Source organism: Gymnogyps californianus, chromosome 1 (assembly GCF_018139145.2).
Source record: "Gymnogyps californianus isolate 813 chromosome 1, ASM1813914v2, whole genome shotgun sequence".
NCBI lineage: Eukaryota > Metazoa > Chordata > Aves > Accipitriformes > Cathartidae > Gymnogyps > Gymnogyps californianus.
The window spans coordinates 22,458,552-22,478,618 of record NC_059471.1 but is presented as its reverse complement, the minus strand read 5'-3'; the positions used below and the strand labels follow the sequence as shown (position 1 = coordinate 22,478,618).

Genomic DNA, 20,067 nt, shown 5'->3' with positions numbered 1-20,067 from the left:
AGTTTAAAAAACAACCAAAACCATATCACAGTGGTAATTTCTCTTGGAAATAATTTGTTATCCCTGATTTCAGGACAGTGAAATGCTGCATAAATACCCCACTTGCGATTTTTCAACTCCCCTTCAAATTTCCCCGTGAATGTGTGGCCCATGTGGTGAGTTCGAGTCTGCCAGGGATGTGCTTGTTCTCATCCCTCCCATCCCCCTGCTCCCCTTAGGCCCCCAGCCCAGAGTCCTGGGCCTGGCAGAGCAAATGTCACAGTGAAGAAACATTTAAGATGTGTTTTAAACAGTACTTTGATTTGTCACCATGCTTTTGCACTTCCATGAATTAACTCAAGAGTTTTGGACCCAGTTTGCAGTCCCGGTTTCAGTCTGTTCCTGCAGGTCTGGAGGTGCCTCCCTTCGGCTCTCCCATTCCCTTTGGTAGGGCAGCACAGGGCCTTCAGAGAGGAGATACACAGGTAACGTGCCTGGACGGATGTCATGCACATGGCCCTGGATGGGGAACAGTGCTGCTGGCATCCCACACCCCTACCCAGTGCTAACACGGGCCTCTGATGCTTCCTCACAGACCATCGTCCGTAACTTGCTCAGTCACCCTTCCCTCAATTACCACCATCAGGAAGGCTTTCGTCTGCAGATCAAGAGTGGAGGTGTCCCAGAAAGCTTCAAGTCCCAGGGGTCAGAAACAACAGAGACTGTCCACTAACTGCAAGGCACAGCAGTGTCCCTGCAGCACAGGGACTTACACAGCAGCTACCTGCCTTTCCTAACAAAAGGAAAGAAGAAAACAGTCTTTGGACTTAAATCTATGAGATTTAAAAAAAAAAAAAAAAAAAAAAAGAAAATCTTACTGGAGTTGTGCTTGAATAGGGACAGCAAGTTTCCCCCTGTACAGATTACTCCACTTCCACACTTTCTACTCAGCATGGAGCAGAGCTTTATTTTTTACCAATACCATGCACATACTTCAGAGCCATATTTGAAGTGCAAAACCCACATTCCATGCTCAGACATCCAGCAAACAGTTAATAAAAACCATTCTAGTATGGTGTAAAGCTTATGTGAAATAAGAGTAAAAAGTCTGACCTCTTTCCAATGGCTACAAAATTGCCCTGGGGAAGATAAAGATGTGATTCCTTTTAAAATGTAGCTATTTTCTGTAAAGGGAACCTACGCATCAGTCCTTCCTATCACACATCTCCAGAGAGAGCAACAGCCATCCCACACACTCCCCTGCTGCGGATTGCTCAGCACTTTGTCCCACGGTAATCCGTAGGAGAAACTCAACCCTCCCGTTAAATGCTTTGGGCTCAAAAGATTAATTCTGTGGGATAGATCTCTAAAGTGCATCAGAAATTGGAACTCATTCCTAACAGCTTATCATCATTCAGGCGATTACAGGTGCAAGCAAAACAGCAGCTGTTGAGGGAGAACAGAGATCCTATTATAATCAGAATGCTTACAGACAGTTTTATATTTTCATGTTTAATAAAGCGGCTTTTTTTCTCTCCATACAAAGCTTTCCATCAAAGGCTTTCCAAACATTTTATAAAGGCAGGTGAGTGTTACATCATCATCATTCCCATTTTACAAACAGGAAACTGAGGCCCAAAAAAGTCATTTCAGCAGTGCAAAACAGAAAATCCCAGCCCAAAACAGAAACAGAATCAAAACCTTCTGGCAAAAATCCCATTCTCCAACTACCTCTATTTAGTTGCTATGCAGCACTTTTTTTTTTTTTAATGTAAAAATAACCCAACCAGTCAAACAAGGGAGAATGGCAAGGAAATTGCAAGCTTCGACATACTTATTTCCATACTGCTGGCATTAGTACAAAAATAAAGATTTTCATTAACCAGTTTACAAAAATAAAGTCTATTGAGTCACACAGGATCTCATCAGGGGGGTTTATTTGACTTTGGAAGATAAAGCCTGTTTGAAACGTCTCTTTAGATCTTGCATGTTGGGAGATTTGGGCCGAGGGATGATGGATGACCGCCTCCTGTCCGTGCTGCCGGTGTGCTGTAGTTTGCTGACCTCCTTGCAAAGATACTGGAAAACGTCACAGACGCCTTGGGAGTCATCACTCGTGGAGATTTCCAAGAACAGGCTGCCCAGTTCATTTGCCAGCTGTAGTCCCTCTTTCGCCTGTACTTGCCTGGCGTGGAGGAGGTCTGCTTTGTTCCCCACAATAATGACAGGAGTCCTGGCATCTGGGTGGACCTTGCGTATGTGCTGGTAGAGAGGTCGGACTGACTGGTAGCTGCTGTAGTCTGTGATGGAGTAGACCAGGAGGAAGCCCTCTGCCCACTTCACACACCTGGACAGGGAGTCTAGCACCTGCACGCAGTCTTCCTGCGCCTGTGGTACAACAGAGAGCATAAATTTGGCATCGGGTCGTGAAAGTATAAAGCCTATATCATAGATAGAACCGTTAAACAGGTCCAAAGGGAAGCCTGAGCTCTGCCTTAAGAGACTTAAGTCTGGCCTTGTAGGAAGCTGGGGCTCAAAAGCTGAGCCTTTAGGTGACAGAGGACAACCGATCGATCCGAAGCATCTCCGTACCTGGATGCACCCCGGCGTGTCTTGGATCTGCACGGCAACGTGGTCCCCCTCCAGATGGACCAGCCTGGAGTAGAGGTTGCCTGGGGAGCAGAGAGCCATCAGGCACAAGCCGCGGCCGCGGGGGTCCCCGCCGCGCCCCCCGCCCGCCGCCTCACCTGTGTTGGGCTCGTAGTCCCCGATGAACCGCTTCGTCAAGAACCGCACGATCATCGCTGAAACACAGAGCGGCCGCGTTAGGCGGGATGGACGGACGGACGGACGGACGGACAGGGGAAGGGGGGACGGACAGCCCCGCTCCCCCCCCCCCACACTCACCGCTCTTGCCGACGCCGCGGGCGCCCAGCACCGCCAGGCGGACCTGGGCGCCGGGCGGCCCCGGGGCGCACTCGGCGATGGGCGCCAGCAGGAAGGGCTGGGACATGCTCGGCAGGCGCATGGGAGGGGCGGCCCGGCGGCCCGATCGGATGGCTCGGCTCGGCTCGGCTCGGCTCCGCTCCGCTCCGCTCCGCTCCGCTCCGCTCCGCTCCGCTCGGCGGGCAGCGCCCGGCGCGGGCGGCTTTTAAAGGCTCCGCCGGCAGCGCCGTGCGCGGGGCCGCCCCCTCGGCTGTCCCGCCCCCCGCCGTACCGCCCCCAGCCCGGCCGCCTCCCCCGGCTGTCCCGCCCAGCAGTCCCCCCGCGGCCGTCCAACCCCCGGCTGTCCCCCCGCAGCTCTCTCCCCTCTCTCCCCAGTTGCCCCCTGGCTGCCCCACTTGCCCCTCAGTTGCATCCCCCCGCTGCCCACCCTGGTTGTACCCCTGCCCCTTCCCCCCCCCCCACCTGCCCCGTTCCCAGGGCGTGGGGCGGCCCCCCGTGGGCACAGGCACTAGGGCGGTGGGGGACAGCCCGGGCAGGCCGTGCAACCTGCGGCCCAGGTTTGGGGGCAGGAGCCGCAGCACCCTGCCGCGCATCACCCTCGCCCGAGGCAGGCGGAGGGCAGCACAAGTCTCGCTGTGTTTGGGAGGGTGCGCCTCCACACCCTGCACCAGCCCCAACCACGGCAACAGGCTCCTGCTTTACACACCCTCCCTGCAGCAAGGGACTCGAGTCACAGAAGAAATGAAATGATTTATTCTTTTACCTCGGACTATTTTGTTTCCCACACCCGGGCACATCCCTCCACAGCCAGCGTTGAAATCCCAGCTTGTGGATCAAGCAACTGCCAGCCCTGAAACCGAAGTGGTCCACGGGGCCCTGAGGTCTGGATTAGGCCCTTTGGGTTTTTAAAGAGGAAGAAAGTTTCAGAGAAAAGTGCTCCGCTCCACCACAAGCTACCATTAAATGAGCCTCACACCTGCAAGCAGCTGTGTGGATGTTTCAGTCTCTCTGCAAACCGTTGCCCTGGCTCCTGCAAAACCGCTTCTGCAGCGTGCTGCTTTGCAAGCATGTAGGTGTTTACAAGATAAATAATCCATTCAGGGGCTGCTTTATTTTTATCAGAGAGATAACACAAGCCAGCAGGAAGCGACAGGGAGGAGGCGAGCAGGTTGGTACTCAAAAGGAGCGGGATGGGTCTGTGGTCTTGGAGCCCGGCGCTGCAGGGGGACAGAGCCACCATGGGAGCTGCTGGGCCATGGCTGCAGGGCTGATGCCCAAGGGCAGCCCAGGTGGCCCAGGACACCCGCACTCAGGCAGCTGCGCTGAACCTCGGCAGTAGTGGGGCTGTGCACTGGTGCTGCAACTCAGTCATCTTCCCCTCCAATACAGCTCAGAAGATGCACGCAATGACAACAGGTCATGTTTTTCCTTGCTTTCCTCTTGTCCTCCCTCTTACTTTCGCCCTACATCCATGCAAGACTCCAGGTACCCGATCTGCTATGCACTTCTTTGGACATCCTCAGCCCCAGTCCCTCCAGTGACATGAAAACTCAGAACAAGGGCACCAGGATAACATCACCAGCTCTGCTCTAGCAAAGCCAAGGTGTTCCTCAGGAAAGTCAACCCTTGCCACTGTGGGGACAAGGATGGGGAGGAACTGTTCCTCGCTTCCCATGGGCGCAGAATTCACGCAGGGAGTGGAGGCACAGCTCAGGCTCTGCACCCCGCACTGGCCAGACGACCAGCCACCCCCCCCCCGAGCAGTGTTCTGCCCTGTTTAAAGGTTCTCCCCTGGTGCCCCAGAAATGTTCTACCCGATGACGATTCCACACTGGTCTTTGCTGAAGGGTTACACGCACTTCACAGTAGTTAAGACCACACGAATTGATATCAGTTAAAGCAGTGCCTGCGGAAAAGCACGGTGGAAGAAGTGCTGTTGATTATTTGTGTTACTCTAGTGCCTAAGAACCCCCACGGTAACATCAAGGCCACTTGTAACCTCAAAAACTGATTGCCTCTAAAATTTCTACTTCACTTCCCATCATGCCAGTGAGCCCTTTTCTTTTTGTAAACAAGATTTCTCTTGTATCACTAAAAGCTTTTGGTTTCCAGAGGTTCATGCTATTGTCATCTGCTCCCATTGTCATGCACCACCACTTGTCTTTGGCCTTGCTCACAGTGCCAAAACAGGCTATTTTTATACATTTCTTTACAAAAGAGCTATCAGAGTACATTCAGCATGCCCTTGGAAGAACGCTACCGAAATGAGTCCATTCCAGGCAGATGATTCCCAGGCGCTGAGCTGTGAAAGCAGTAGTATTAAATGACCACCGTTCCCAAAACTTGAGGAGCTCCTCCTTTCTGGGCAGCTGCAGGGCTCATGCTGCGTCACTTGCTGCTGAGAGCACCCCCAAAGGGCAAACGGTGATGGTCAAGCACAGAGATGACAGTGTGCAAACCCAGGTAGGAAACCCTGTGAAGGAATTAATTTCCAGGGAGTGACGGGCTCTTTCCATCAACACCTACTCTGGTGCATCAGGAGCAGTTCAGTAGGTTGAAGCAGTTGGGGCTCAGATTCCCCATCCTTGTTCTGCAGACTAAGCAATCCCTGGGATGTATGGGCCTCAAAGCTATTCCAAGGAGCCTTTCCTTTCTCGGCTGGAGGTCCTGCTTCGAAGCACCAGGCTGCACTTTCACCCACCCCATGCAGATGGCCCATACCCCCATCCCTATGGTCTATCACTATCCTCTTTCCCACAGCAATACTACTCAGTCCCACTCACATGGAGTCCCAGGGACACCACAGTGCTGCCTGACCCACCTCCCTATTCCAAGCTCTGGTAACATTCAACAGCAGGTACTTTTGGAGGAGAGAGTAGGCGGCTTACTCCTGTGGCTGCAACAGGGAGGACATCCTGAGAGCCTCTGGAGCTCCCTTCTCCTCTAAGAAACAAAATGCACAGTGTTTTCCTGGGAGTCTTGGCTGATGTTGTGGAGTCACCTAGAAGTTCTGGGCTTAAGATTGGCAGGACCATGTGAGATAAGGAGCAGCAGGCGCAAAGCTTTTCCATGCGGAGGAGCACTGGTGAGAACTTTTGCGGTGAGTTGGCATGGCTTCACCACTCTCCTATGAACTTTCAGGAGCACAAGCCCATGTTCAAGACTGCAGCTATTCCTTACACTCCCCAATTCCTGCTGATCAATGGCTAAACAGTTTGCAATGGGCATGGACAAAAAGGTGATTTGAGGGCCTAGGGGCCATCACCCAAAGCCTCTTCCTCCAAATAGTGGAAGATGAAATCAGCAACCTCAACCAGAGCTTTGTATTTTTCTGGGTTCCTGAGCTGTATGGGTGCTGCTGATGGGAGCGATGTCCCTACCCAATGCTTGAGCAAGGATTGTTATGACTATGTGAATCCCAGCAGCTACAACTTGATTCTTATGTAGACCTTGGTAGTACACGCACTGAGGTAGATGCATGGACATGAAGAGTTCATTATCTGTGTCTTCCATACCACCACCCTCAGCATTGCAGGGACAGCTGGTACCTTCTTCCCATGGAAGAAGACCGTTTGCAGCAGTAGGGTGCCCCCTGCACTGTGGGAGACACTACCCTCACCCCTGAGTCATGAGGTGCTACCCAGACAATGACGAGCCCAGTTTAACCACATCTTTTCACCACACACCCTGAACTACAGGAACCCACAGTGCCTTGCAGTCTCTGCAAGTATGGGGGGAGCCTGTCCTGCCTGTGCTGGGATAGGGAGGGCCACTTTCTCTGGCAGGTGTGTGCACAGCTCTTGGCATCCTCTGGACCAGTCAGGACAACCCAGCACAGCATCTGTGTCTGGGATGCCAGCCGTCCTTTTGATCATGAGGGCCATGAACATGCAGAGTCCAGGATTGCACCGCGAAGAACAAGGGAGAGAACATCAAGACTGTTTCCCCTATCTGATACATACAACAGGAAGATTAGAAAAGCATGAATTGTTTGTATGTCCTCACGGCAGCTGCTTACCTGCCTCCCCCCCAGGAATGGGGCTGGAGGTGGCTGCACATCCCTCACCCCCCTCAGGCATGCATGCTTCACCTGCTCCCTCCCGGGGTCCTCAGCCTGCAGCCCCTCTGCACGGGCATGGTTCCTCCTCCCCAGTCCTTTCTGCCCTTTCATTGACCTTCCTGGCCACACACAGTATTAGCACTAACACTCCCTACACAGCCCTCAGGAAACCTCAGGCCTCAGTGTCACTGATACGCTAAAAAAGACGAAGCTGACAGCTCAGAAGGCTTCCTTGCTTCTTCTCCAAGAGATGACAGGAGATTTTTGGCAGGGCCTTTGGCAGGGAACCAGCTGCAATGGTTCGAGGCAGTAAAACCTGGAAAGGAGACAGCTCAGCCCCCACCTCCTAATTAGGCTCCGTGGAACAGAGACAAAGCACTACACTGAAGTGTAACGGCTTGTGCTAATCCATAAGCACTTCACTCTCCACATGTCGTACAGGGACAGCCTGTCCACCAGCTCTGGGATAATGAAGTCTCTGCACTAGAAGGGGACTGGAAGACAGGTAACAGAATACTGAACTTCTGGGAAACTGGCTTTTAAACTAGGGATTCCTGAATTCTGCTAGTGCAAGGTGCATCCAGTTATATGGGAAACCTATAGCTTTGCAGATTTCACAACAGTTCTCCACAATTCAAAGTATCATGGAATGAAACAAAATTCAACTGTCACGGTGTGGAGAGGAAACACCTAGCCTGTAGCTGGCACGCTCGCGGTGAGGCTTTGCTTGCTAGGCACAGCCTCAGCACAGGACGGCAGAGAACCGGTTACTGCTTATGGGTCTAGCGTGTGAAACCCCTTAGAGAGCGAGTTGAAGGGGAGAGGAACTTCCAACTCCAAACACCGTAAGGAAACATGCTTCCTCCACCTCAGAGTGGCTGAACGGCCAAAATCACTCCCCTTCCCTCCCAAATCTTCTGCAAGTTCTGCATACACCTAAAACTACTCTCTTCCATCAAGAAGGATGCATTTCAATTTAGACGCTAGTTTCATGACTGGAGGTGTCCTGACAGGCAGTTCTTCAGCAACTTTTCTCAATTCACAGATCTCCCTCTTTTGTCAGGACTGTGCCAAAACAGGGCAGCCGAACACATGGGAAGCGAACTTCAACAGCAGATACTGAGATCTGTAAATATCTGGGCTGTGCTTCCGCAAACCTGAGATTACCAGGAAAACCACCAATGCACTGAGAGCAACTAACAGGTAGCATCTATAAACCCCAGATAGGTTAAACCTTAGTTAATTGTCCTGTTTTCAAACATTAAAAAACGCAGAAAAGACTATTCTCTTGCTATACAACTGCAGTTTCATTTTCAGTCATTTCTGGGAATCCTGACCAAGGAAAGCATTCCCTCCTTCTCCTCCCAGCCCACACACAGCTTCCAAATATGCATTTATGAGCATCTACTGTCAGCATAGTGACCTTAGAAACACTGAGACTAAATAAATTGAAAACCGTTGCAATGCACAGCACCTCTGGAAGCACAGCTTTAAATGAGACCGCTGCATGCTGTCTAGTCTTATTATTCCAAATTATTGAAAATAAATTCAAAAGTTTAGAACAACCACCACTTATAGTTACTGTTAATCATTTCATCATGATGCTACAGCTAATCCACTTGAATCTTGACAGATAAGTACAAAACAAACATAGAACCAAAATAACTTACACAAGCATGCACGAGAAGAAAATTTAAAATACCATCACCAAAGATCATACCCAGTAAAACCACCCACGTAACTCCTTCAGACGCAAAGCCTAATGGAAAACCAATGTTTATCTTGTGAGTCAAACACCCATTTTAAATTGCTGTGGAAACTGACAAGCCAAAGAAGCTACTAAAGGTCTAAGGCTTAGTATACAGATCTTAGTATACAGTATAGCCACTCCAAGAAAACCCCACTTGATCAAAAAAGCTAAGTGCATAAGCTGCAACGGTGAAAGTTAAGATACATTCACCAACCTTGCTTCACGAGATGGTGGTGCACTCCATGCCCAATACATATGGTGTCAAAATACAGTACTAGTGTCATGTATCAGTCTGTTGATGGGCACACTTTGCTCCATCTTCTTCAAGGCATTTCCAAAGTCATTCCAACTACACAGCCCGCTCCATCTTCTGAGATGGGAGCTTCGAGAAACTTCAAACACAGCATCTGCTCACTGGGACTCTGAACCTCCAGTGCCTAAAGCCTGTCACCCTTAAATACCAGGCCAAGCCAGACAATGACTTCAACATCCAAAAACTACATGCCATGAGAATGGTAACGCCCACAATTGAATGTTAGGTGAATGAAAACAGGCATTAACCCCTTAATTTATAAGCAATCTGTACACAGTTTGACACTTCTGGTTAATGCACTTCAGAATTAAGAGAAAAAGCAAACATCACCATCTCTCCATTTCTTACTCCCAAGCCTACTAGCTGTCCTACAATTGACTATTCAATAATTTTCCACAGTCAATACCTACAAATCGCTTGAGATCACTACCTGCCGTAGTATTTTACTCTCTCTACATGTAGACATTAGTTCTGCATCACTTGAGGTAGCTAAGCAATGCCTTACATCACACTTAGAAAGGTAGATTATTTACCCATAACACAGTTAAGCTTGAGTTTATGCATGTTCAAAGCTAACCAAGCAGGTTAACTTCAGTAGTTTCTTTAGCAAGCTTCACACTGTTTCAAACAAAGCTCGCAAAAATAGCATTGGTTAGTAAGCAGTCAGCTCAAGACGTTCTTCCAGTCAAGAAACCCTGGGCAGGCAGCACTGTGTTCTTGTGAAGTATCAATAAAACCAATGGGATGAGAGCAATGCATTAGAACATCCAGGGAGATGTTTAGATTCAACAGACATGCAACGAACATACAAAATGCAAGTGTTCAGCTATGCTAGCCAATTCAAATGATAAAAATCAAATTACAAAGGCTGGCAGTTTTGGAATTAAAGCCTTGTTTCTAAACTACCACTGTTTCCTAAGAACACTTATTGGCCTGGGAATGTCCTGAAAATCCTTCTTTTACAGGTTACAATGGTGAAACACCAAAATCTGCACACAGCCATTTCTCCAGAGGTTGCTCTCAAAAACAGTTTCCACAATTCTTTGGTATTAATCTGAGGCCCCTTAGCCAAAAGCTTGTAACAATGAAATCTGAAGCCCATTATCTCTTTTCCCACACAAAAATTAAACCTTCGAGTGACACTGTACAATTCTTGGTATACGCTCTTAGTTTGCTGATGAAATATTCCATGTCCTCTCATACTACCTCATGATCATCACTAAGCATTAGCAAATTTCAGTGTTCCCAGGATTTATGGTCTATATAAATGACTAAACTGATCAGCAAAAGCTGCAGATGATTTAAATGACCAAGCACCATGTAAGGCAAGTTAAATAAACAAATTTCAATAAAATAAAAAGTTTTCTAAAGCATCTATTCCAAAAAACTAAAGGAATCAGCCACAACCACATACACTTGTCCAAAACCAGATCTTTAATTTATTTTTTTTAAATGTGCATTATGCCATGAATTCATAGGGAATTGGCTCCAGCAGCTCTGGATCCTTGCCATTAGTTCTCACAAAGTGTGCTTCTCGTGGTGGAGCAGGCTGTAAACAGGAAAAAAAAAGAAGAAAAAAGAAAACTCATGGCACTAGAACTCAAAAGCAACCTTACAGAAAATTCATTCTGACAACCATTTAACACATTATTATATAATCATTACAGAAATTTTACCATTTCTAGTCTCTTTAAAATTTGATTCAAAGAATAGCAGTAAGAACATGATCTGCTAGAAAGTGTGCTTGACTTTCACTGCTGAATGAAGAAACCTACACTTCACTCTCTGCAATTTACTAATCCAAATTATCATTAAGTGATGTACCCTACGGTTCCGGAAGCAACAGCCATTATCTCCTCTCTAAAGTCTAGTTATTCATTCTTTTCTTAAAGGGTTACAACAGAAACTGTCGCAGCTAAATTCAACTAAATCGAAAACAACACTGATCCTAGAAATCAGCCAGAGCTTCTGCTGCAGATCAGCAACAGAACAAGAAGCATCCGTCCCTTTGTTCACAGCCAAGGCTACAATTTCCATCCAGGAACAGTGCAGTTCTGTTCAGGCACCAAACATACCAGACAGCTCAGACGCAGGCACACTGCATGCTGCCACTCCACTCCAAAAAAAAAAAGTAACCTCCCACAAAAGGACTGCGAACCCAAGTGAGGGTGGTGGCATCAGACACCTCCAACACAATCTGCCAGAGACCTGGATTTTTCAGAATGCTTTAAGCAGCTTCATTCATGTGGGGTGGAGTTTTTTTGGTTTTGTTTTTCCACAGACAGACAGAAAGAGCTCCGTTTACAGCATAACACTGTTGTTTTGGAAGAAAACAACATTTTACTCAACTGGTTTGGTTCTAGCTGGTTTTTTTTGTGAACCGAATCAACTATGTGTCAACTACAATAAAAATATTACCTGACGTTTCAGTTGAACCCAAATGCCTTTTTCTTTTGCTTCCTTTTTCTTCTTTTCATTCTCCTTCACACGCTGCAGAAAGCTGTCTCTGCTCTTGGAATGTTTAATATGCTCAATACGCACATTAATTCTCTTGGCAAGAATCTTGCCCCTAAGAAAGGAAATCAGTTTTTAATCTACTGCACTTGAAAAAAAGGCTACTTCAAAGCTAGTTTTACAGCCCTTACATGAATAACTCCATAAGCTCAATTACAGATAATTTTTCTGTAAAGGGCAATCACTCAAAATACACTGCTGCAGATGCAAATCAGATATAACTTAAATAGCTGAAAGCTTATTAATATATAACAATGTGCTGACAATTGTGGATTAAGATTGTGGAGAACACATAATTTTAACCTTGTAGCATACAAACAAAGAATAGTATTACCACTGTACTCCAGTCCAGTTCCTGGAAAAAACCCAACTTGTCCTTTTCTGACTAAACTGTACAAAATCCAGCTGAATACAGCTGGATACAGCTACAAATTAATATTTAAAAAGGGCTTCAGTACCAATGTGAAAGTTGGCTGAAAATCCCCATTAGGTAATGTCACTTTAAGTGCTGCTCAGGAAAATAAAAACTGTTTCCTCTGACAGGATCCAAGTCAAACGAGCATCATTTGCTTGGGTTATAAAAAGGATATACACTTTACCCACCTTGAATGACCAATCAAGACAACAATTGTCTAACTGGTAAAGTGAAAGGAGGGTGCAATTACAGATGAACTTTCCCAAAATACAAAGTTTCAACACACGGAATTTCATTACTTACTTAACCTGCTTGTTAACAATAATGCCCACAGCGTGCTGAGTAACATTATATACTCTTCCAGTCTTGCCATGGTAACACTTGTGGGGCATACCTTTTTGAACAGTACCCATACCCTGTTAAGAGGCAAAACAATAAAAAAGTGTAAACTAAAAAAGGCAACATCAAGGACTTTTCTTTCAGAATTTATTTAAAGTACACATTTCAAATTACTTGATATTGATTTAAAAATACTCCTATTTTGTTCGTACATTAGAATTTACAACCATGCATTTTGTATCTGAAGACTACCAAATTTTGCTATGACAATTCTGGTTGCTTTCAGTGTCGGTGAAATGATTGATCACTTTGCTTTCAGCAAGCAATCACAGGAGACAATCATCATCAAGCTCCAGTGTGTCAGGAAGTGTTAATTCTGAACAGTGCAGTTCTCCAAGAGTCAAACAACAAACAAGCAAATTACACACCATCTTCTGTGTGACTGTTACGAAAACTCTGCATTTTAAATGAAACTAAAGGATTCAACTAAGCAGGAATCCTTGGTGAAGGCTTTCAGATTCACTACAACTTAATTTTGAAAGTACAGTTGATTTTAAAGGACAAGTTCTAGAAAATAGCAAGTGATGGGAAATGCTGCTTCACTTTTTCCCCCCCCTGTATTAATAGATACAATGTATCCTTACATTTATTTCTTGGTTTCTAGTTTTAATGTGGCTTCACAATCACCATCCCTGTACATACTTATTTTAAGTATAGTCCTACAATGATACAGAGACACAGACATAACTATCAGCTACACCACCATAAACTATGGCTCTTCTGAATAGCAGGTGCAAGTCAGGCAAAATGGAACATCTACTAAAATGACAGCCGGGGTTCCTATGGAAGTAGTGCTAGCAGGCACCAAACAGCAACCCAGGTATTAGATATGGCATCTTTCACTCACTTTTTTCAGCTGAACACACAGTAACGAAGCACAACCAAATATATTTTTTTTTTTAATGTATATATAAAAACCCACATAAAACTGCCTGTGACACTGAAGCATTACTATTGGTTCAGTAGCGCTGTCATTCCAGTATTGCTTCAAAGGTGAGCAGCGGGTACTTGTGTTGACACACACAACCCGAGTAACAAAAAAGACTACCTCAAGAAACTGGAGACTGAAAAGGATTACGCTGTTTCAGCTTTTAACTACATAACATCGTAGAAAGTACCTTGATATCAACTATATCACCCTTCTTGTAGATGCGCATATAGGTAGCCAGAGGGACAACTCCTGTTAAGAGAAACAAATTTGAATACTTATGAAGCCCACAATTTCACACACACACAAAATGGGGTGGGGGACACACATCATGCATTTGATAAAGTCTTCTTAAATACCGCAAATTTAAATTCAATTTCAAAAACATAAAACTGAGAAATCAAACCATCTTTTTTTAAAGCAATAATTACCTCTTCACATGCTCCCAATTTTTAAAAAAAATCCAGCTAACTCAGGAAAAATTACAGCTTTAATCTTGTTCCTAATGCAGAAGTTGAAAAGGCATTAAACTATCTACTACTTATTGTGAACACAGCTGTTATCGCTGCTCATTTCTATGAGGCAAAAAACTGCACATTTTAAGTACTGTTCTTGAGTAAACTGAAGAAATATTTTCTTCACCTTCAAATTAATTTTCAAGCACTGACAGAATTAGCATTGTTACTACTGCCAAGCAATCAAAATACCAATGCATAAGCTCTAAGAGCCGAGAGTTTACTTGCATATCATTTTTCAGTTTTTAGCCCAAGTTGTCAGAAATCCAATGACACAAGCCATTGTTTTACAAATGCTACTTAGGGACTGTTGGCATCCAACAGGTCGGTAACAACATAGCGTTCTTACTACACGGTATACTCACCATGCTTGCGAAACGGCCTCGAGAACATATAACGTGTCCCCCTCCTCTTTCCCTTTGTGTTCGTCATTTTGGCTGATTACTGTAAAAATGAATGCAAATTATTGAGAACTACTAGTTCATCCACTAAAAATTTGACTGATGGCATTTTCAGACATTTCAGAAAAATCAAGTCTTTAAGCCTATTCAGAATGACACCACTTCTAAATTGCTGGGTCAATTCAAGCAATGTTATTAGCTTACACATTCACAGAAAACAGTATTTATAAGACCACAGGGTAACTCAGTTTAGAACAGATGCTAGCAAATCACCTAGCTCAACCTCTCAGTTAAAGAACTCAACCTCCTGCTTAAAGCAAGGTCTACTATGAGATCAGACCAGGTTGCTCAGGGCTTTGTCCAGTTAGGTATTGAAACCCTTCAAGGATGGAGAGAGACTGCTGCACAGGCTCCCTGGCCAGCCTGTTTGGAGACCTCGCTGTTCTCACGTTGAAAAACTTTTCCTTTATATCCAGTCTGAGCTTCTCATTTTGACTTAAGCCAGTTGTCCCATGCTCCTGCCAAGCACCAGAATCCATCTTCTTGATCATGGCGCTATCAGGTGCCCCCCAAAAACACCTCTGCTCCAGGTCGACTCCACCCAGTTCCCTCAGCCTCTCCTCACAAGGCATCCAAAAGGCAAGATCTCCACTACTGGACTGACGGGCCACTATTACATCTGACATAAAGCGCACACACTGCGCACGCCAACGGGGACGCCAGCCACCAGGCACGTTAGCGAAGCCCGAGTCCCGCCGCACCCGGCGGTCCCCACTCCGGGGCCTACCCCGTGGAGCTGCCCCCGGCCTGCGCAGGGCCGCTCCCCAGCCCCCAACATCCCGCCGGCGGCCGCGGGGCTGACCGGGCCCACCGCCACGTGCCGCCGACTCGGCGGAGCCCCACTCCTCCGCACCTGCACCCGCCGCTGGCCTCGGCGGCCCCCTTCCTTCCTCCCTCCCTCCCTCCCTCCTTCCCTCCCTCCTTCCCTCAGCAGCCTCCCGGCGCAGCCCAGCCCGGGCCAGTCCGGCCCGGCCCGGCGACCCGGACGGCGGCCTGCAGGCCGCGGCCTCCTCGCTCCCTCAGCCCCCCGCCCCACCAAGGCCGTGCCGCCCCCAGCCGGAGCCGGCGGCCACCCGCCACCAGCGCGGCCCGGCCTCCTGCCCGCCTTCCCGCCGCGACCCGGAGCCACGGAGGCACCTGAGGCCGGCGAGCGGGGCCCGGCGCAACTCCCCGTGTGTGCCTACAAAATGGCGGCTCGGGACGAAAGGAAGGAGGCGGCGCCGTGGCCGCACTTAACAGCGGGGCCTTCGCGAGGCTGCCCGCGCCGCGCCTGAGAGAAAGTCCTGGGGAGGCGCTGCCCGCCTGCCTGCGTGAGGTAAATCTCTTTAAGGAAGCGCTTGTGTGCTGATCCTGGTAAACAGCCACGGAAATGCCCCGGCAGAAGTTTGACCCTTTCGCTAAAGCAGGGACAAATGCCGTTTTTTTCATGGCTGTGCCGTGAGACGGGGCTAGGAGAGGTTTGACAGCGGGGGTGGCGGGGAAGCGGGAAAACGAGCCAGGTATCTGTCAGGGATCTTCAGGAGTGACTTCTGTGGTGGAGTGGCTGGCCCGCTGTCCATAAGGAATTATGTTTGGTAATGTAAAATATAAGCAGCCAAGAAGTGGTTTTACGACATTAAAGAAGTACACCGAAATTTAAATTTGCAGTAATATGAGCCTTCACAGCTGCCTGACTGGAGATCCAGGTAGTCCTGGGCAGGAAAGCATGGTAGGAGAAGCAAACCAACAGCAGAAGCAAAGAGGCTGCTCAGGTTTGGGGTTTCTTATTATTGTAATGGGGTTTCTTATTATCATAATGCCATAATCTCCAGTCTGTGTGGCACATGTTTCCACAAAGATAAATAAAGTACAGATTCTCAACAAAGAGCCTTTATACGGCCACAGGTTGCATCAGCTGTGTGGTGCCTGAAAATGAAGCGGACTGGTGAGCGGCTTCCAGAGCTGACGGCGTGACTCATTGTGTTTGTGCATCGTCAATATTAAAGCAGACGGGAATCATCATGGGAAGCTGATTGCAGGCGGGAGTGAGTCAAAAGAGGGCCTCCTTCCCTTCAGCTAAACACGCAAGGACAGTTCAAAACTTGTCTCAGCGAGAAGTTGCCCTACTGCAGGATTTTTTGTTTTGAATGAAAGAAGCACTTACTTAATTTAGGGGAGGGATGATTATTTAAAGCGGCATATAAAAACATATTTGATCCTCTGACTAACTTCACAGTTAACTAATGTTGTCTTGCAAAACTTAAGCCCTTTCTGTCATTTTAAAGCTAGTTTAATATTTATGGATCGCAAGAATGGATATGGAGAATTAAATACACTATCAGGTTCTGCCTGCAAAGCTAGCTGGCAGGGCATGTTATGACAGACGGAGGCCCTGTCTCCACACGAAATCTCTTGGACTAAAGTGTTATATTTAGAAAAACATGTCTGTATTCCAGCTCTGCACCATGAAAAAATCTAGAGTTTACAGCACCTGATATCTGTGCAGAGAAAATCTGTATCATTTAATATGCATTCAGCCTAGCTACCATGAAACTTTTCCAAGCGTGAAGATGGTTATGAGCCTGAACAGCTCTTAGGTGGGGAAGCATATTGGCAACAGATAGAGAGATTTCAGGGAGGATATCAAGCAAAGTAAAGACAGGAAGCCAAATCCTAAAAGGCATATATTATTTTCAGTGAGCTGAACGCGTTACTCTTGCCAGTGATTTACATAGAGGGCAAATCTCCACATCAAGCAGGAAGGAATGGGGAAGAAACTCCACATGTTGAAACTCATGTCCACATATAGAGCATGTAAGTGTAATTCATAAGGGAGCAGTTACTGTGAACTTAATTGAACTCTGCTTTATTTGGGGCCAAGTAAGACATTCAGGATTTGCTACATTTTTTTCCTGAATAAATTGCATGACAGGTTTATTCAAATTTTCAGTAATGTTTTTATTCATAAAATTTACCTTGATTAGCACATTCCCAGGATCCTTCTTTAGCTCCACATTTCAAAGAAACAGTCATGTTTCACAGTTTGTTTCCATTGAATCATTCACTGGGCATGCTGTCTGGGTCTGATCCAGAAATCCATCAGTCCATCCTATCTACCAACATTTGATACATGGTTTCCCAAAACTGTGCCCTACTGAGCACTTAAAGACTGCAGAGCCTTTGTATGTTGCTCACAAAAGGATTTCTTAATAATGGCTGTCTCCAGCAGATAAAGGTGCACAAGTTGTGGGGCGAGTTCTGGTCTGGAAACTGGAGCTAGCAGCAAGCAGGTGTGGGGGAGACCTGCAGCTCTACATTACGGACTGCAGGTGCTCCCCTGACTGCCCTGCCTCATCCCCTCAGAAACCCAGCCTAAACTGCTCTTCCTTGGTCAAACTGCAGTTGTAGGATCCAGATTCCAATTTCTCCTAGGCTGTACAGCAAACACTACATCTGATTCTGCTTCAGAAATGCCACATCCTCAAGACTGGGGTGAACGCGAGTGCCAGTGCCCAGCTTAACGTGAAGATCTAAAACCCCATGAAGGTCCCAGGCTGGTGCTCCACCCATTAATGTACTCTGGAAATCTTACTACACCATGGTAGACTGAGTTTCCCTCCTACTCTCCCTGGCTTGGAGGCAGAGCAAGACAGTGAAAGCACCTTCAATGGGAGCCAATTCAAAAGTTGCTGGGGAAAGGAGTTTGAAAGGGAGGGTTCATTAGAAGTCAGAGGATTGGGGACTAGATAAACATCACTTTGTTTTTCAGAGTGGAAAGTACCATGCCAAAAAAACCCATTTCCAGTCCCCAAGCTCCCACAGTCAGGATTCTGGTATCTTCTCTGGGAGAGCCCCATTTTGTTTCTAACACTTCTCTGCAGCATCTGTCTGGACAACAGCTCTCTCTAAAGAATAAATGCACTATGACGATTCTGCACATGGGGTTGTCAGGAATCCTTCACTGAAATTTTAATGCACAGTGGGATCTGGCTCTCTCCTACGCTCAGAGGACCAAGTGATACACACAGAGACCTCGAGTGTGACATTCCATTTGTGTTAGGTTATTCGGCAGGGGTGTGGAAGGAATTTAAATTAATGAGAGTTTGTAAAGGGCTTTGAGGTGAAAAATGAAAAGTATTCCCCTTCAGTAGGGTGTAGGTCTCCTGTGTCTCACATAATGCATTCATTACATGAAAGATAGCTGATTATGAATGGAGCAAAATTTTAACAGAAATAACTGAGAATAGGTGTTAAATAAAGAGGATTGAAATCTGCAGTTCCTCTTGTGATAACACAGCAAAACCAAGAGTCTAAATTGAAAATCAAGATTGTGAAGTTAATTGGTTACCCCGTGGCAGGCTCCCATCCGTGAAAATGCAGCATCTACCCTGCACTTTTGATCAAAAAGTTGACCAAAGTCATGTGTCACCTCTTAAGTTGACCCTGTTGTTCCATTGTTCACTCTTTCCAAAAGGATCGTGTTATGTGGCGTCTCAGAGTCATGCTTCTGTCCCCTTTCATGGTCTCTTTAGCTCCCCGATGATTCTAGTTCTAACAACGTTTTTATTTCTGGTAGTCAGTTCAACTCCTCATCCACAAAATCCATTCTGTAAATATAAGCCTGAGCCTAGTTTCATGGGAGTTAAAATCAATAAAATTTGTGTCTAAGCAACCAATCACCTTCCAAAAATGACTGTACAGACAAACTCCTTGAATGGCTCACTGTGGAATCACAGAAGTGCCAGTACGGGTGGCTGTACTGAGCTGCATTGCCAGTGAGGTGTTCCATGGAGAGAGGAATGGAAAATGATGACAGTGTGGCTTTGAGAGAAATGAAAAGGCAAAAACTGTATAGACCAAGAATTGTGATGGGGCCCAGCACATCACACGTGTGAAAGTCTTTGTTACACTAATGTTGCTTATACATTAATTGGTAATTCAAAATGTTACTAGATGCAGGTGGACTGCTACTAAAGTCAACAAATGGCCTTTTTTCCATCATTATCTCGATTACCACGTAAAACCTGAAATACTGACAAGTTCTGTCATTCAACTGTATGTTTGAATAACATGGCGTTCTACTTGTGTATGTACATCAGTGAATACTGCATTACTGACCATACAGAAATCATCAGGAACTTCCAAGGAAGCTGTTGTGTCACCGTGACCAGGTTCTCAAGAGTACCAAATAATATAATCCATTTATCAAACTTCACATTTATCAAACTTCATTTCAAAAGCAGTTAATGTCTCTTTCCTCCCTTACTAATGGAGTGGCTTCTCAGGAAACTGGTTTCATTAATGCAGTGTTTTCTCCAGCTTCTTGTGTTAACTACTTTTTTGAGGTCACCTGTCTCTGTAACCTCCCCTGCGTCCAACCCATCTAGCCAGGAACAAGCAGGTCCTCATATTGTCAGCATCAGCTTCGCTGTATATTTAGTTGTTTTGACTAAAGGTGATTAGCCACTCGGCAGGTGACACAGCTGGTAATTACAGATACTTTTTGCTCCGTTGTCATGGAGGAACTGAGCTGCTGCCAGCAGTAAATCTGCATAATATGGGGATTTTCTTTTGATAATGTATTGAATATAAGTATAGAATTAATATTAAAATATATTTTTAAAAATATGATCTTTCACAATCCTCCTTAAGCCCTTCACTAGCCCTCTTGGGAGCTATTAACTACAGTTTAAGAAATAACTGGCTTAATGATTAGGAATATACTGCTATTTTCTGTTCATTTGTTTATGTCTGATCTTCTGTGTACTTCTAGCTGGAATAAGAACAATGCTTTCCCTTGTTCTTCTT

General features: G+C 46.3%; 2 protein-coding genes and 2 non-coding genes across 4 annotated transcripts; all 4 read right to left on the bottom strand.

Moving 5' to 3' along the window:
- Window positions 1–1,476: 1,476 nt before the first annotated feature.
- On the bottom strand, window positions 1,477–3,066 carry RASL11A (RAS like family 11 member A). Its single transcript, XM_050905281.1, has 4 exons — window positions 2,887–3,066; window positions 2,727–2,783; window positions 2,572–2,651; window positions 1,477–2,367 (listed from the first exon to the last, which is right to left on the bottom strand). The coding sequence occupies exons 1-4, from the start codon at window positions 3,005–3,007 to the stop codon at window positions 1,915–1,917; spliced, it is 711 nt and encodes a 236-aa protein (XP_050761238.1). The 5' UTR covers window positions 3,008–3,066; the 3' UTR covers window positions 1,477–1,914.
- Window positions 3,067–10,459: 7,393 nt separating this feature from the next.
- On the bottom strand, window positions 10,460–15,477 carry RPL21 (ribosomal protein L21). The gene is made up of 6 exons (XM_050914882.1): window positions 15,418–15,477; window positions 14,185–14,263; window positions 13,495–13,556; window positions 12,281–12,393; window positions 11,467–11,617; window positions 10,460–10,597 (listed from the first exon to the last, which is right to left on the bottom strand). The coding sequence occupies exons 2-6, from the start codon at window positions 14,249–14,251 to the stop codon at window positions 10,508–10,510; spliced, it is 483 nt and encodes a 160-aa protein (XP_050770839.1). The 5' UTR covers window positions 14,252–14,263; window positions 15,418–15,477; the 3' UTR covers window positions 10,460–10,507.
- LOC127029817 (small nucleolar RNA SNORA27) lies at window positions 12,088–12,220 on the bottom strand. Its single transcript, XR_007768248.1, has one exon. It is a non-coding gene; the product is annotated as a small nucleolar RNA SNORA27 (small nucleolar RNA).
- LOC127029803 (small nucleolar RNA SNORD102) lies at window positions 12,594–12,668 on the bottom strand. The gene has a single exon (XR_007768234.1). It is a non-coding gene; the product is annotated as a small nucleolar RNA SNORD102 (small nucleolar RNA).
- Window positions 15,478–20,067: the final 4,590 nt, after the last annotated feature.